We start from the raw sequence: 16,063 nt of genomic DNA on the forward strand, positions 1-16,063 counted from the left end.
CTCCATAAATTTCCACAAAATCTAAGAAAATACCTTAAAATTCTTCATGTCTTCTCAAAATCCCTGAAAATTCCAGAAACATCTCACAAAATCTCCTGAATATCCAAAAAAATTCAAGAAAAATCCCACAAAATTCAAGAATAATTCCACAGAATTGCAGTAATCTTCTCAAAACCCCACTAAATTCCAGAAACATCCCACAAAATCTCCTCAAATTTCCACTAAATTCCACAAAAATTCTCACAAAATTCAAGAAAAATACCTCAGAATTCCCACAAAATATATTTACAAAGAAAGATCCCACAAAATTATTTAAATCTGCTCAAAATCCCACAAAATTTCAGAAAAATCCCACAAAATTTGAGAAAAGTCACACAAAATTATTTAACCTACATTTGTCTTGGCAGTTTTAGATCCTGGCTGCTCTTGCCCCTCTTCTACTTGCCACCTGAATTTTAGCAGTACAGCTGCAATTGCCTCTTCCAATCAGTGCTACCCACTGTGCTTTTGTGATGGGGAACTCAGGATTTTTGTTTCAGGCATCATGAGTAGCAGACATTAAAATGCTCCCAAGTCCCTGAGCACTAAGTCGAGGGGAATTGAAGCCACACAGGTCACATTTGCAGTGCTCAAACACAGCCCTGTTGCTGCTGCTGCTGCTGCTGAAGTAGAATCAACTGACAGAGGCCATCACAGAAATTGCCTCTGCAGTGGCAAATAAAATGAAAAAATCCACCAGGAGAAAGAAAAACCAGAACTTCCCAATTCACTTCATTGTTTCTTCTGAGCAGCAGAAGAAAAAGGAACAGGGCACCTTTCAGGCAGTTCCACAAGCTCGGGGTTCTCATTTCCTGGGGAATCGGAGATGCAATTGGTCTTGTTAAAAGGATAAAAGCAAAGGGAATGAATTGGGAACTATTAGGAAAAAATGACCCCTCTTACACACAAAGTTCACCAAGTCATTCCCTGCATTTCTCCTTTTCAGTCTTTCTTTCATCTACTGAGAGGTCCAGCTTATCATGTTCTGGTGCTTAACATCCACTGATTGTGCTCTTGATTTCAACCACTGCAAGAGATAGAGAATCATCTAAACTGAACACAGAAACAAACTCTGTCAGCCCATTTTCATGTTCCAGATCACTTTCAACATGCCCACGGGGCTGTTGGAATGATGAGCTCTCCACTGCTGGCTGCAGGCTCTGGAGATTCTTTCTCCACATTCAGCCAGGCTTGTATTCCCTCACAATTCCTGGTACCTCATCATGTTTTCTTTGGCTAGAAGAGTAACGATGAAAACCTTAGCAATGGCACAACTCCCCAGTGCACAAGGAAAAGAAAGAACAAGTTGTCAGGTTCTTCAACCATTTGTCCTGCTTTGCTGCAAGAGTTGTGCTGCACGCACAGTGTGGGAAGCCAAGAGAAGCTGCAGCTGGGGGCACATCTTGTGACAGGAGCTGCACCTCGTTCTTCAGGACAGGTTTTTGGAAAGAACAGATGGGACTGTGGAGAAAATTCTGGGAAAATTGAAACAGCTTTTTAAAGAAATGAAAATAAAATCAAAAGAAACAACCAATATGTTTTTCTCTATTTTTCTCTATTTATTTTTATGTTCCCCTTTTCCATCTTGCACTGTTTCTCCATCCCATTCATTCCAAATGGATCTCACCTCTAAGATTTGAGACTTGGCAAGTTTTAGACACTGTAAAATACCATGAGCTATACCCAGTTTGCCTTCCCCTGTTTTACTTGGAAAGCAATGCTGGAGACACAAGTGCAGTGCTTGGCTCAGGTACAAATTCTGCATTCAGGGAATGTGCTCAGTCAGTGTTTGACGCTCAGCAGGGACAAGGCACAGCAGCAGCCAAGGGCATTGCTGTGTCCCTGTGCAGGAGTCCAGACTCTGGCTCTCGGCTCACCAGGGCAAAGTTCCCGTGTTTGGCCAGGCTCAGGGGCTGCCCGGGGAGCGCGGGGCTCGGCGCGGGGCCGAGCGGGCAACGGACAAACGGACACGGGGACAAACGGCCCCGGTGCTTCAGTTGCAGCGGCAGCAGCGGCAGCAGCGGCAGCAGCGGCAGCAGCGGCAGCAGCAGCAGCAGCGGCAGCAGCGGCAGCAGCGGCAGCAGCGGCAGCAGCGGCAAGAAGAGAATTTAGCAATTTTCTGTCTCTCCTCTCCCTCTCCCGCAGTCCCGCATCCTCTCCCGGTCTCCCTTTCCCGGTGCCCCCTCCTCTCCAAGCCTCCCTCTCCCTGTGCCCGGCTGGGCCATGCCCCCGGCCCACGCCCGGCCCCAGGTGGGGCTGTCCCGTCCCCGTCCCCGTCCCCATCCCTGCCCGTCCCGCGGAGGTCTCCTCTTTGCCTGGCTCTGGCTGTGCTGGGCGGGCATCAGTGCCTGGGGCTGGGGCGGCATTGCCACCCTTTGGCTCCGCCTGCCCTGCCCTTGGCCCCGGCCCCGATGCAGGCTCCGGTTCCGGTTCTGGTTCGGGCCCCGGACCCGGCTCCTCCCGGGGCCCGCGGAGGACACAGGCGGCGCGGCCGCTGTCGCCGCCTCCGCTGCGGCTTCCCCGGTTCGAGCTCCACCGCTCAGCGGTGCAGCCGCCGGTCCCGAGCCGCCGCTGTCGCGTTCCAATGAGGGAACGCCTGCGGATGCCCGGCCCGGGGTGGTCGGGGAGCGCTCGGGGGCCGTTCCTGGGGCCGAGCGCTGACGGCAGCGTCTCTTCCCCAGGGAAGGCACAGCAGGCCCTGCAGCAGCACTACAGGATCGACTCGCTGCTGGGCCGCGGTGGCTTCGGCAGAGTTTTCGTGGCCACGAGGCTCTCGGACGGACTCCCGGTGAGCGGTGGGGCCGGTGGCGGGCCGAGGAGGAGGAGAGGGCAGAAGAGGAGGAGGGAGCAGAGGAGTAGGATGGAGCTGGATGTGGTGGGCGGCGAGCTGAATCCGCTGTTCCTTTTGGCTTGCAGGTGGCCATCAAAAAGGTGCCACGGAACCGCATCCGGCACTGGGGCGAGCTGGTGAGTGAGCGGGGCCAGCGGCAGAAGCTGGGGAGTGCCAGGCGGGGATGAGCTGGGGCCTGGAAGGGTGGGAGCCGCCAGGACACCTGGAGGGAGAGCGGGCATGGGGCCAGTGGAGGGCACAGAGCATCCCGGGCTGGCTGAGAGCTTCCCGAGCCCTGGCACGGCCTCAGCCCCACTGACGGCACCGTGCTCCTCCCGCAGCCGAACGGCACCACCGCACCTCTGGAGATCGTGCTGCTGGACAAGGTGTCCACAGGCTTCCCCAATGTGGTGCAGCTGCTGGAGTGGTTTGAGCTCCCCAACGCCATCGTGGAGCGCCCGGAGCGGTGTCAGGACCTGCAACATTTCATTCATTCACGGAGGTTCCTGTCTGAGGCATCTAAAATCCCTGCAGTCTCTGCCCCTGAGGCCAGACCACAATCCGTGACCAGGAGCCTCCTGTCCTTGTGGAAGGAGCCCTCAAGACCCAAGTGCAGGACTCGCTGTCTTGCAGTCTTGCCAGGACTTGAGTCTTGCAGGTGCCTTCCAGGCACGACTGCAGGACTTGCTGACTCTGAGCTTTTCCGAGCCATCTCTCCTGCAAGCAGCCATAAATCCAGTCACTGCCATGGAGCAGCGACCCCCAAGAGTGCCCAAGTTGGCCTGGCTTGAGGAGGAGGAAGAAGAAGGCTCTGGAGCTGTCCTGGCACAGGAGTCTGAAGAGGTGCAGGAGTTCCAGGCACCACAGGAGAGTGAGTTGCAGAGCTCGGCCTTAGGGCTAGTGCCTGTTGCCAGCTTGGCCCCATCCCATTCCATGCCATGCCATCCCCTGGTGCTGTTCCTATGGAAAGGATTGGAGAGTCTGGAAGAAGATATGGAGCAGCGACCCCCAAGAGTGCCCAAGCTGGCCTGGGTGGAGGAGGAAGAGGAGGAGGTCGAGGAAGAAGGCCCTGGAGCTGCCCCAGCACCAGAGACCGAAGAGGTGCAGCAGTTGCAGCCGCTGGAGGAGGGTGAGTGGCAGAGCTGGGCCACAGGGCTGGTGCCTGCGGCCATCTTGGCCCCATCCCATCCCATTGCATCCCATCTCATCCCATCCCACACTGTCCTGTGGACACACACCCATGGACAGCACAAAAAAGGGGCTGGGGCTGCCCCCGCAGCAGTGGCCGTGCTGCATCCCCTGGGGCATCCCGGGACTGTCCCTGCCTGGGGAACGCAGGGCTGGGCTGTGCTCTCCGGCCTCTCCCGCAGCCCCTCAGCTCTGGCTGCTCTTTGCCAGATGCAGCCATGGACGGCACACAAGAGCAGGACACCGCCCGTGGCCGCTTCCGCAGAGCAGCGCAGGTACCTGCAGCCATCCCCACCTGCGCTGGGCCTGCTGGCACTGCTCAGCCCAGCACCGCACTTGGAGCACTCCATGCAACTTCCCTGCCTTCCTGCCCTTCTCCTACAGTTTCTTTACCAATTCATCAAGAGAATTGGCAAGGAAGACACCAGACCTATGGACACTGAGGTCAAAGCATCCTCAGAGGTCTTGGCAGAACAGAGCAGCGCTGCCCAGCTGGATCTGCTTGTAGAGACGGCTCTTTTCAATCCAGAGCAAGTAAGCAGCCTGTGGCCAGCCTTTGATCCTCCAGCAATTGCTTGGCTTTCCCAAGCCACGCCTGCTGCTCACTTGAAGCTTTTGAGGCCATGGCAGCATGGTGGAAGAGAAGCACTTGTCTGGGGAAGAAGCTGGGCACATTGCTGACTCCCTCTGCTAGCATTCCAAGTCTCCCTGTGCCTTCTCCAGGTGCCCGGCGTGGTGAGGTACATCCACCAGTGGCTCATGGCCAATGAGGCTGCTGAGCACAGGATGGACTGGGCCCTGATACAAGTGGCCGAGGCAGAGCCCGATGATGTGGCCATCACTCTCCTGCGGGTGGCCCCAACGTGTGACAGGTAGGGGGCCCAGCTGCCCTGAGGCCTCAGGGCTCCCCAGCCCATCACCCTGTACAGCCCGGCCCAGGGCTGTGAGCAACACAGACTTGCAGGGCCCTCTGGCTGCTCCCTTTGCCAGCCCTGCTACAAAGTCGGCCCCTGAGCCCACTGCCGTGCTGCCAGCCTGCCCCTCAGGGGCCTGTCCCCACAGGGCTGGGCTGCCTGGCTGCTGCTGCCGCTCAGGGGCAGTGGGCACAGGCAGAACTGGCGGCCAGCTCAGCTCCCCGCTGCTGCCCAGCCCACGGAGCTGTGTCTGACCCCGCAGAGCTGCTATGGCCATGTGGACGACCATCTTGCTCTCGCCCTGGATTTCAGAGGAAGTGACACCGCTCCTCATCAATGTGGTGGGGAGCTGGCCGCAGAAAAACCTGGGCACCTCTGATGGGGACAAGACGGCTGTCTTTTCCCTGACTGTGAGTTTCTGGAGCTGGCCTTTGCTCACCGCAAGGCCGGCCGCCTCTCCAGCAGCTCTGTTGCCTCCTTCCCCCACTGCATCTCCCTGCTTCAGGCACTGGCCACAAACATGGCCTAGGGGCAGCTTCAGGGCCACCAGGCCCGCTGCTCCCCCTGCGTCTGCCCCGGCCTCTCCCTGCCACGCTCAGGCCCTGCCACACGGACGCCCCGGCACTGAGCGCTGTCTCGGGCTGCTTTGTCCTCTGCAGGCAACTCTGGTGATGTGGAAGATCCTCCAGGGGCCCTGTTGCCCACAGATCCTCACAGTCTATTTCCCCCGCCTCTTTGTGCATCTGCTCTTCCAAACATACTTCAGTACTTTGTATATGACAGAGGACGTCCATACCTTCTGGAAGGAATGCCAGGAGCAACACGGCCTCTCCACCAGCCCCAACAGGTGCTCCATGCCGCTCCTCCTGTCCCTGCCACTTCCCCAGCCTCGGAGCCAGCGCTCCCAGCGTCACCTGGGCTTTGCTGTGCACACAGGTTTGCAGTGCAGACCCTGAAGGCCCTGCTCTGCAGTCTCCACTTGGAGCATGTGGTGGTGGCAATGGAACGCAAGCGTGGCTGGGACACGCTGCTCTGTGCTGACACCCACCACTATGCCGTGGGTCTGCTGGCCAGGTGAGCCCCCCTTCTCCCCACTGCCTCTGGCATTTGTGCCCCCTGCCCGGGATGCCCCCCACAGTCCCCGTGGCCATGGGCCTGAGGGCCTTGTCACCGAGGGATGGCCAAGGAGACTGCAAAAGGCTGTGAGAGGAGGGTGCCCAGGAGCAGCCACATCTGAAGGGCCCAAATACCCTCACAGGGTGCTGGGGCAATAGGACAACTGTGTCCATCAGTCCTGGGAGAGCTTTTTCACGCCCTTGCTGAGACTCTTTCTGCCATTTTCTGCCTTCCAGGGTAATGCGCCGTGCATCTGGCCACTTGTGTAAAGGCATCTTAAGCTACCTGCTTGAGGTGCTCAGCAAACCGTTGCCACACTGGGATGTCTCTGCCATGGCATTCCTTGTGGAGGTGAGCCTGATGGCCAGCACTACCTCGTTCAGCTCCCTGCCATCCCTGTCCCCTGGCATGGCCACAGCTGCCTGGGATGGCACCCGCCGCCCTGTGCTGCTGCCTGGGCCCAGCCCTGCGCACTTCCAGGCTCCTGCCAGCCGGCTCCCCTCTCACTGCCCTGTGCCTTTCAGCTCCTAGATTGCCTGGACTTGAGTGACTGTGGTGACAGCCTAATGGAGATCTTGTATAAGTACCTGTAGTACAACTCCAGAGAGATGCATCACCAGGTCCTCAGGGCTCTCCTCCTGCTAAAGGACCGTCCCTCCATGGTGAGAAGGGGGCAGCAGCTGAAGCCGTGTGGGCAGCATGAGGCTGGGCAATGCTGTCACTTGGCCTTGGCTGGCCTTTGCCTTGGGCACTGAGGCAGCTCCTCGCAGCTCTCCTGCCTCCTGCTTCAGCTGCCCGAGTGCTTTGGGACAGCCCTTTGGCCTCTGGGCCCTGCGGCAGCTGCCCGGGCTTTCACACCCTTGTGTTCTGCACAGGCCGAAAGAATTCAGAGCCTGACAGGAAGACTAGTGCACCTCCTGTGGGACTTGGACAGTGATGTGGCCAGGATGAGCATTGCTCTCCTGAGCTATATTTTCACGGATGAAGACACTCCAATATCCTGGCGCAGGGCCCTGCAGCTGGCTGAGCCGCTCCTGAAACTCCTGGACAATGTAAGGCTCTGTGCCCCAGCCACGGCCACTGCCTGCTGCCCGGACACTTTGTGCCCTGTGCATTTGCAGGCCTGCGCCAATGTGGGCCACAAGAAGCCAATGATGAGGTCATTTTTCCTTCCTTCCTTTCATACAGCCCGATAGCCAGGTGCAGCTGCTCTCCATGTTTCTCCTTCGAAGAGTGATGTCTTCGGCAGAAGAAGAAGGAAGAAAGCCCCTGAGGGAACGAGTGTACCAGAGCCTGCTCCCACTCTTTTTCCACTGCCAAGATGAGAATCGGCATGTGGCAGAGGTGAGGACTCCTGGGCTGCTGCTGCGCCTTGGCAGGGGGCTCAGCTGCCTCCTGCCCTGACGCAGGCTTGCAGGCTGCAGCCTCCTCCAGCCCTTGGCACTGGGACACTCCTGTGCCCTGCCTTGTGGGGCCATTTGCGGCTCTCTGCTGCTCCCCAGGCCTCTCGGACAACGCTCCTTCGCGCGGCTGGCTTTCTGAAGAGGCCAGACCTGGAAAAAGCTGTGAGGAAGGAGAAGCTGTGGAAGTTTGCCAAGCTCGTGGTAAGGGCAGCCTGCAAGTGCCAGCCAATGGCTAGAGAAGCCCCCTGGCCCCGGTGCTCAGTGTGTGGGGCTGGCAGCTGTGCCCCTGCCCACTGCTGCAGCCGGGGGCCGCACGGCTTCTCAGGGCCGGCCGGGCACGGGAGGCCGGGACTGGCCGCAGGCAGCAGCGCCGGCCGAGGGGCAGAGCCCACGCCAACCCTTCCCTCCTGCCGCTCTCTCCAGCTGGCCGACCACAGGATCCCCTTGGCCGAGCACCTGCGCCGGGCCCTGCAGTACCTGCAGGACCCACAGGAGACCCTGCGAGCGGCGGCCATCAGGGTCATCGGTGAGTCCCGAGCCCGGGCTCCCTCCCCGCCCCGCCGCAGCTCGGCCCCAGCCCCGGCTGCTGCCCCGGCAGCGGCACCCGGGCCCGGCTCCCTGGATCCCCGGCTGCCCTCGGGGCTGCTGCTGCCGGCCTCTGGCAGCCGTGCCCTTGGGCTGGGTTAGGATGCGGTAAGGGCCCGGGCTGAGCCCTGCCGGGGCAGGAGGCCGTGTGGCCACAGGGCTGGCAGCGCCGCTGGCAGGGAGCTGTGCTGCTGGGACCCTGACAGGCTCTGTGTTCTCAGGGATGGCCGGGGAGCAGCTGAGGGGGCAGCACGCAGAGCTCCAGGTGTTGTGCAGAGGTGAGCCATGGCAGCGGGCTGACAGTGTTGGCTGTTGGGGGCAGCTGCAAGCCCTGGCCAGGCTGTGGAGGGCTCTGCTCCCTGTGCCGATGAGGGGCAGCATGGGCAGAGCACAGCGAGATTTCAGGGCCACGTGTGGCATTTGTGGCCAGCAGCTTCGGGCTGACCCCCTTGGTCCCTGCTCCCTCCTGGCCAAGGCAAGAGCCGGCTGGCATGGCCCTGGCAGGGGGCTCTCGCTGGGCCCCCACAGCTCTGGGATCTGACCGTGGCTCTGTTCGTCTCTCTTGCAGCCCTCGAACGCCTGACGGAGGACAGAAGCGGTGCCGTGTCAGACCTGGCACTTGAAACGCTGTATGTACTCCGGGCCATCCAGAGTGCCCGATATTCCATCCTGCAGAGGATGCAAGACCAAATCCTCAGGGCATGGAGGACACGGCCTCGTCTGTCGGGCCTGGGCTGGCTGCGCTGCTGGAGGTGTACTCAGAGCTGACCTGAGAGGCTCTGTCTTCTGGGGCCACATGGGCCAGCCAGGATTTTTTATTTCATAAGGGTTGTTCTTTTCCTTTTTTCTCTTCTTTTTACTATGTAAATAATGTAGGATATGTTAGGGCTGAGAGGCTCTGTCTTCTGGGGCCACATGGGCCATCTGTTAGTTTTTGTTTCATAGAGATTGTTCTTTGTTTCGTTTCCATCTAGTATGTAAATAATATAGGATATGTTATAAACCACAAGAGTCCCAAGACCTTTCTTTTGCTGCCCAGGGTGTGTGGGGCATAGGGGAAGAGAGGGAAAAGGGTTCTTGTGTTCAGCAACCTGCCGGGGCGTTCAGTGCTGCAGGGGAAATGGCCAGAAGCCCCTTGGCCTTTGGTGGTTGTGCTGAAGCCACAAGCCCTGTGGCAGGCAGGAAGCGCCATCTGTGTCCTGCTGCCCGTGTGTTGCTGCCGTGATGGCTGAGGAGCTGCTGGAGCTCCTGTGGGGCTGCGGCGCTGCTGCCGGGCCAGGCTGGGGGAGCCCCTGAGGGCACGGGGTGCTGGGAGACCATGAGGGGATGAGGGGCTGCGGAGGCCCAGACGGGACAAGGCATTGGGAAGGCACGAGGGGGATGTGTGAGGGAGTGGGTGGCAGGAGGTTCCAAGGGGACAGAAGGCCCTGGAGGAGCCGGGGTGGTGGGAAGCCCTGAGGAATTGGGTGTCAGAGGCCATAAGCAACCCCCGGGCAGCCGCCTGGTCCCTGACACCCGGCTGCTCCGGTGCTGCCCCAAAATGTCCCCCAGGCCTGCAGCAGAAGGCCTGGAGGCTGGGACACCACCCCAGCGGGAGGGTGGGGACAGCCCGAGGTGCCCAGGCTGGGCTGGCTGGGGACATGGAGGGCAGGGGGTGCTGCCAGGCCACGGCCACTGGGTGCCTCCAGGAAGGGGCAGTGGGCAGAGGCAGGGCTAACGGCCAGCCCGGGCCCTCGCGGATGCCCAGGCCACGCTGCTGTGACCGAGGCCCCCTGACACAGAGCTCGGGGCCCACAGAGCTGCTGCCACCATGGGGAGGGTGGCGATGTCTCCTCCAGCAGGGCTGCCCAGTGGCTGCTGCCCAAGTGGCTCTGGAGCGCACAGAAACAGCAGCAGAGTGTGCCCAGGAACAGCAGCAGCCCCAACGTCGGCACCTGCGCACTGAGGCGTCCGCAGCAGCCGGGTGCCAAACAGGGGGAGGCTGTGGGCACAATTGCCTTTGCTTTGGCAAAAGGCTTCAGCAGAGTTGGCCACAATGGCTTTCTCTTCACTTGCAGCCTCACAGCAACGCTTGCCAGCTTCAGCTGCAGCCTGTGCCCGTGACTGACTTGGATGGCCGTACTTGAGGGCGAGCTCGCCTTCCACACTCAGGTGTCCCAAGGCAGCGGCATTGGCGCCATCCTGAGTGAGAGAGAGAGAGAGAGAGAGAGAGAGAGAGGGAGAGTCTGATGGGGCAGCTGCCCTCCCTGTCATCTGTCCAGGCACCTTAAAGACACATGAAACCAAATCCTGGACTTGCTTGGAACAAAGGAAGAAGCAGCATGTGCTGAAAAAAAGCAGGGACTTACACGGCTCAGTTTTGCTCTCCACTTGGGCAATCCCAGAATCCCTGAGCACTTGGTGTTGCAAAGTATCATCAACATCATCCAGTCTCCAAGCACCCTGCCATGGGCACAGGTGGTGTGCAGGCACAAGGTGTCACTAGAATTGGGAGAACACTTTTCCATGTTGACCTTTTCCTCTCCTGGATTTCAAGCAAAGATGAAAAAATCATCTGGTGAATGACAGGTGAATAGTGTAGCTCACAGAACTAGGAGTAGGAGTCTCCAGTGGCCCATGGTGTGTCCATTCAACCATTGTTAGATTGTCCAGTTGGAGCTCAGCGCGGTGCAGCCCGGGCACAGGCACCAGGCTGGTCCATTTCAGCATCCCAAAGTCTTGGTGGCTCCCTGTGCACCCATTGTCTCCTGAATCCATTCTTGAATTCCCAGTTACTGCTGTGCTGGACATGAGAACACAGGAGCAGCTTGTTTTGCTCATTCTTGCCTTTGCTGCTCCTGCCTAAAGGAATCATCAGGACTATATGCTGATGGAATGGGATCGCCGAACAGCAGGGACTTTGTCTGTAGAGTCTAAAACTAAAACCTTGTCTGACTGTTCAGACACTCTAAAATCACGGGGGAGAATGACAGCTTTGGTATGGAAGAATCCTAGAAATCTTGTGATTTTTCTAGTCAAGGATTTGAATGCCAATGTGGAAACTACCAAAATATTCAAACTTGTTTTCATTGGCAACCCTTTTGAAATGGCATCAGCACACCTCCAGGGGACAGGGTATGACAGTGGGGACAGTACTTGGCAGCTCATGGCTTCAGATGTGGGAGGTAAATATTTTGCCTAGGTACACATTTAAGTTCAAGTTTTCCCAGGGTTTCGATTGACTCGTCATTGCAGGTAACTTTAATCAATGCAAAAGGATGTAAAAGCAGAGTTTCTGGAGAATGTGTACTAGGGAGGAAATAGGGAGAAAACCTTGAACACAGCCAGCAGGCTCTGGAAAAATTGATAAAAATTAAAATTAAAAATAGATGTAGCACTGTGACTGTTCAGACAGGACTCTTTGTGTCTGGAGGTGATCGTAAAACATTTTAAAATCTTAGGAAATTCGGGAACTCAGAAAGAAAGTTAGGCTTGGTAAGCCCTGGGAAAAGTAGGCCCGGGGAAATGTTACGCCTTGTGCTTGCTAAAGATCATGTGAAACTGCACCTGTGTAATCAGTATATGATAAATGATAGAATTGTTAGATGTGATTAGATATAATTATTGTTTAAAGAACATGAGGAACAATGTTAGGGGGCTGGGGTGGGATCACGAGAAATCCATGCTTGGGTAAAAACAATGCATACAATAGAGCAATGTAAGTTTAATAATTAATATCTAAGTTGTATAACGATAGAGTATAAAACATGTTCAACTCAAAAGCAAGATGGGTCAGATTTGGGTCTGTGTACCCCTGACACCCAGAGCTCTTCAATAAAGCACCTGCATATAATCATTGTGTGATGATGTGTGTTCCTGAACTCTAACATTTTGGTGACCCAGATGGGACCTTGTGAGTGCTGCTGAGCGAGCTTGCGACCCGATCCTGCTCCAGCCGGCACCGAGGGATTCTCGGGGAGCCGCACGACCGTCTGCGCTGCTCACAGCGTCCCCAGGAGAAGAGGTAAGGTGCTTTCACTTTGGTTTGGGTGCCTGCCAATAAGACGCAGCAAAAGCTGCGCTTGGTTGGGCTAAAGGAATTCCTGTTGGGATTGCCTGGGCGCCGTCCGTCAGACGACTGCGAAAGCGTCGCAGGATCGGCATTTGTGGTGTATTGTAGTTGTGACATGGAGAAGCTTAAAGGGGTTTTGGGCAGCAATGCTCTCATAGCAGGTACTTCTCCTTTGGGGTGCTTCTTAGCACATTGGAAACAAGGTCACTTTGGGGAAGAATTACATAAGGCTAAATTAATTTTGGTGAGATCTCCCCATGGAAAAAGACCCCTGTGACACTGTCTCATCTGTTGGTAGCTATAACCTCTCTCTTTCTTTACTTTGTTTTCTTTCTCCTCCCTCTCTCTCTCACTCCCTCTCCTCTATCACATAACCCTTGTTATCACTAAAATAAATGTACATTATTGCTGTTGTGATTTAAACTGAAATCCCTTGTGTCCTTTGTGCCCTCTGAGATCAAGGAAACTTCTCGCGACTCCCACTGGCGTTAGCGAATCGTGACATTTAAACTGGAGTCACGGACAGGATTTCTGACAGACAGAAGGGGCTGCAGGTTTGTTGTGCAGTCTGTATTAGGGGAAAGATGTTTTGCTCCAGCCGCACCCAGCCCGACACTCCCAAGAGAGTGAGCGGTGTCTAGAAAGCAAGGGGGGCAACTCGAATTTCCCACAAACTGCACACGCCGAGGTGAAAAGCACCCCACACTCACTTGAGGGCTCTGTCTGCAGAATTTCACAAAAGATCTCTTAGTGCAAAAGGGCGGGAATGTTTTTGTTGTTGTTGTGTGTGTGAATTTTGAGTGCTTGGTGTAATGAAGAGACAATCAGAATTTTAAACTGAAAGAGTGCCTCCGGAGCAGATTTGGTCTTTTTACCCACACAGGGAAGCAAAAAGCAGTGAGTGTGTGTGTGTGTGTGTGTGTGTGTGTGTATAATTGAAGTTTATACCTCCCTGTAGTGGTTTTCCCTTTGTAAAAATGACTGAAAAGGGCAGTGCAGAAGTTAAAGCTGCATTTTATGCTCTGTTAGCAAAACACAATGCCAGACCTTCTCCAAGAGGGGAAAAGTGGGTGCTTAGTCACTGGTTTAATTTGGAAAATGTGATTGATAGAGTATGTTCTTTACAAGGTGAAAGAAAATTTAAACTGGGCAAAAATAAAACTCTACTCTGCTCAGTTTTGGGAGCTTGTTTTACAGCAGCTCCAAAAACTGGCTTTAAGCAAAGAAGTGAGGAAAGAACTAGAATAGACTCCTTCTAAAACCTAGTTGAAATTTTGCAAAAACAATTCAATGAAGAAAAGAGTAAGAACAATCTGTTGCGAGCAGCCCTCCAGGATGAAAATTCAAAAATGCTGACTCGCTAAAAGAAACAGAAGAGGGGGAAACCCCTGTCCTGAATCAAATTTACCCTACAAAAGAGCTAATTCATTCCAGTAGAAATGATGGACCTGTAAAAATGGCAGAAGAAAAATCAGAGAAAGCAAAGGTGTTAGATGCATTGGTTCTCTTAAGGAAAACCCAGACAAGAGAAAAGAAATCTCTCACTGCCAGTATTGGTGGTCACTGGAGATAAAGAAGGGGGTCCCCAGCAAGGTAATAGATGGCTTCTCACTTCAAAGTTGAGTGAAGTTGTTTCTAATTGGCACTGTCCCAAGTTCATTGTATGGAATGCCCCATTGGATAACCCAGCACAGCTCCACAGGCTCTGGGCTGTGAGCCAAAGCCGTCTCCTTCTCAGCTTCTGGGAGTGGAGCCCAAAGAGCCTCAGAATCAAGGAAACTGGGAACTCTGCCTCTCCTGGGTGAGCAGAGAGGCAGAGGTTGCTTTTATTTCAAATGCTCAAAACTGGAAATAACAAAACTGGAGACATACTGATTACAGCAATAGTGTGTAGAGAATATTTGAACAGAAGGTGGGCATGATATTTTAGTAAAGGCCTGTCTGCACAAACCAGCCTTTGGTATAAGTTGTGATATTAAAGGCTCATGTCCTTGAAACTTTCCTGAAGCAGAGAGAATGAAGCAAAACAACATCCTTGCGTATAAGAGAAAAATGTAAACCTGTGTGGATTAACCAAGAGTAACTTGCTTAGCTCAGGGACCCTGTAAAACCCTATAAAAGTGTGCTAAAGATAGAAATAAATGATGTTCTCCATACTTCTGTGAAGACTAGGCTGAATAGTCTGAGCAGTTTCTCAATAATAGTGGGTCCTATACATCCACTTTGTACTTTTGTAGTTAACACTGGAGCCCAAATTTCTGTGTTGACCAATAAAGACTGGTGCAGGATTTGAGAACAATAAATGGAACAACTAAAGATATTTGCCCAGTGGTAGCTAATCCTTGCACATTGTTAACATCTATAAAAGAGAAATAGAAATGGTTTACTGTACTTGATTTAAAAGATGCCTTTTTCTGCATACCCCTTGAGAAAGAAAGCAGGAAACTGTTTGTCTTTGAATGGGAAAATCCAGAAAATGGAAGGAAAACTCAGCTCACCTGAACACGACTCCCACAAGGATACAAGAACAGTCCAACCCTATTTGGAAGCCAGCTGGGGAAGGAGCTGGAGATTTGGACCAAGAACAGGCAAGTAGTGAGAAAACAATACCTGCTGTTACAGTATGTTGATGGTGTACTGATAGCTACAGAAGAGAGAACACCCTGCATAAAGGTAACAATTGAAATTTGAAATCAGCTGGGAATGGGAGGATATAAGGAGTCTAAAGAAAAGGCACAAATTGCCTGGCAGACTGTGATTTCCCTGGGATGTGAAATCTCACCAGGGCAATGTAAGCTGGGTACTAATTGTATTCAAGCTATTTGTGCTATTCCAGAACCCCAGAACGTGCATGAGCTGTGAGTCTTCCTTGGGATGACAGGGTGGTGCTGCCTGTGGATCATGGACTATGGACTAATTGCAAAAGCCCTGGATGAGGCCCAGAAGACGCAGCCGTTTACCTGGGGCAGAGCACAGAAGGAGGCCTTCCTCAAACTGAAGGAGGCATTGACAACTGCTCCGGCGTTCAGATTGCCAGACTTGTCCAAAGATTTCCAGCTGTTTGTGCATGAAAGACTACACCTAGCACTGGGAGTGCTGAGCCAAGGTTTGGGAAGCTGGGAAGGGCCGGTAGGCTGCTTTTCCAAACAGCTTGACAAGAGGAGTGCTGGATGGCCTTCATGCCTGCGGGCAGTTGCAGCCAGCGTGATGCTGCCACAAGAAGCCAGGAAACTCACCATGGGTAGACACATAGATGTCTCTGTGCCACACATGGTGAGCACTGTTTTAGAACAAAAGAGGGGCCATTGGCTATCTCCAAGCAGGATGATGAAATTCCAGGTAATCCTGACTGAGCAGGATGATGTCACACTAAAGACAACTGACCTCTTGAATGCAGCTCTGTTCCTGGGTACCACAACTGAAGAAGGCCCATTAGAGCATGACTGTGTAGAAGTTATAGAGGACACCTATTTGGCAAGAGAAGACCTGAAAGACATCCCACTGGAGCAAGCAGAGTGAGAGCTATTCACAGATGGAAGCAGCTTGGTGGAGAACGGGACCAGATACGCTGGATATGCGGTAACAACAGTCAGTGCAATGGTGGAGGCAAAAGCATTATCAGCAAATGCATCTGCCCAGAGGGCAGAACTGGTTGCCTTAAGCAGAGCACTAGAATTGAGTAAAGGGAAAAGGGGAAACATCTGGACTGGCTCAGAGTATGCTTTGGAGTAGTGCATGTCCACAGAGTGCTGTGGAAAGAAAGAAGACTGCCGTCTTCTCAAGGCACACACATTAAACATCAAGATGCAGTCCTGCAATTGATAAAAGCAATACAAAAACCTGAACAAGTAGCAATTATGCAGTGCAAAGGACACCAATCAGGAAACTCCAAAATTTGTGAAGAAAATGGAAAAGCAGACTGGACAGCTCGACAGAT

At 54.3% G+C, this 16,063-nt stretch overlaps 2 protein-coding genes across 2 annotated transcripts; both read left to right on the forward strand.

The window, feature by feature from the left end:
- Positions 1 to 2,000: 2,000 nt before the first annotated feature.
- LOC147645471 (maestro heat-like repeat-containing protein family member 1) lies at positions 2,001 to 6,749 on the forward strand. The gene is made up of 11 exons (XM_086874577.1): positions 2,001 to 2,827; positions 2,956 to 3,006; positions 3,211 to 3,998; positions 4,268 to 4,332; positions 4,442 to 4,591; positions 4,781 to 4,929; positions 5,234 to 5,381; positions 5,631 to 5,818; positions 5,908 to 6,045; positions 6,324 to 6,438; positions 6,612 to 6,749. Exons 3-11 carry the CDS (start codon positions 3,617 to 3,619, stop codon positions 6,678 to 6,680), a joined length of 1,404 nt encoding a protein of 467 aa, XP_086730703.1. The 5' UTR covers positions 2,001 to 2,827; positions 2,956 to 3,006; positions 3,211 to 3,616; the 3' UTR covers positions 6,681 to 6,749.
- Positions 6,612 to 9,081, forward strand: LOC147645472 (uncharacterized). Its single transcript, XM_086874578.1, has 7 exons — positions 6,612 to 6,749; positions 6,963 to 7,139; positions 7,276 to 7,431; positions 7,590 to 7,691; positions 7,914 to 8,016; positions 8,297 to 8,353; positions 8,644 to 9,081. Exons 1-7 carry the CDS (start codon positions 6,696 to 6,698, stop codon positions 8,841 to 8,843), a joined length of 849 nt encoding a protein of 282 aa, XP_086730704.1. The 5' UTR covers positions 6,612 to 6,695; the 3' UTR covers positions 8,844 to 9,081.
- The last annotated feature ends 6,982 nt before the right edge of the window (positions 9,082 to 16,063 follow it).

Source organism: Cyanistes caeruleus, unplaced genomic scaffold, assembly GCF_971803275.1.
Source record: "Cyanistes caeruleus unplaced genomic scaffold, bCyaCae1.hap1.1 HAP1_SCAFFOLD_272, whole genome shotgun sequence".
NCBI classification, from domain to species: domain Eukaryota; kingdom Metazoa; phylum Chordata; class Aves; order Passeriformes; family Paridae; genus Cyanistes; species Cyanistes caeruleus.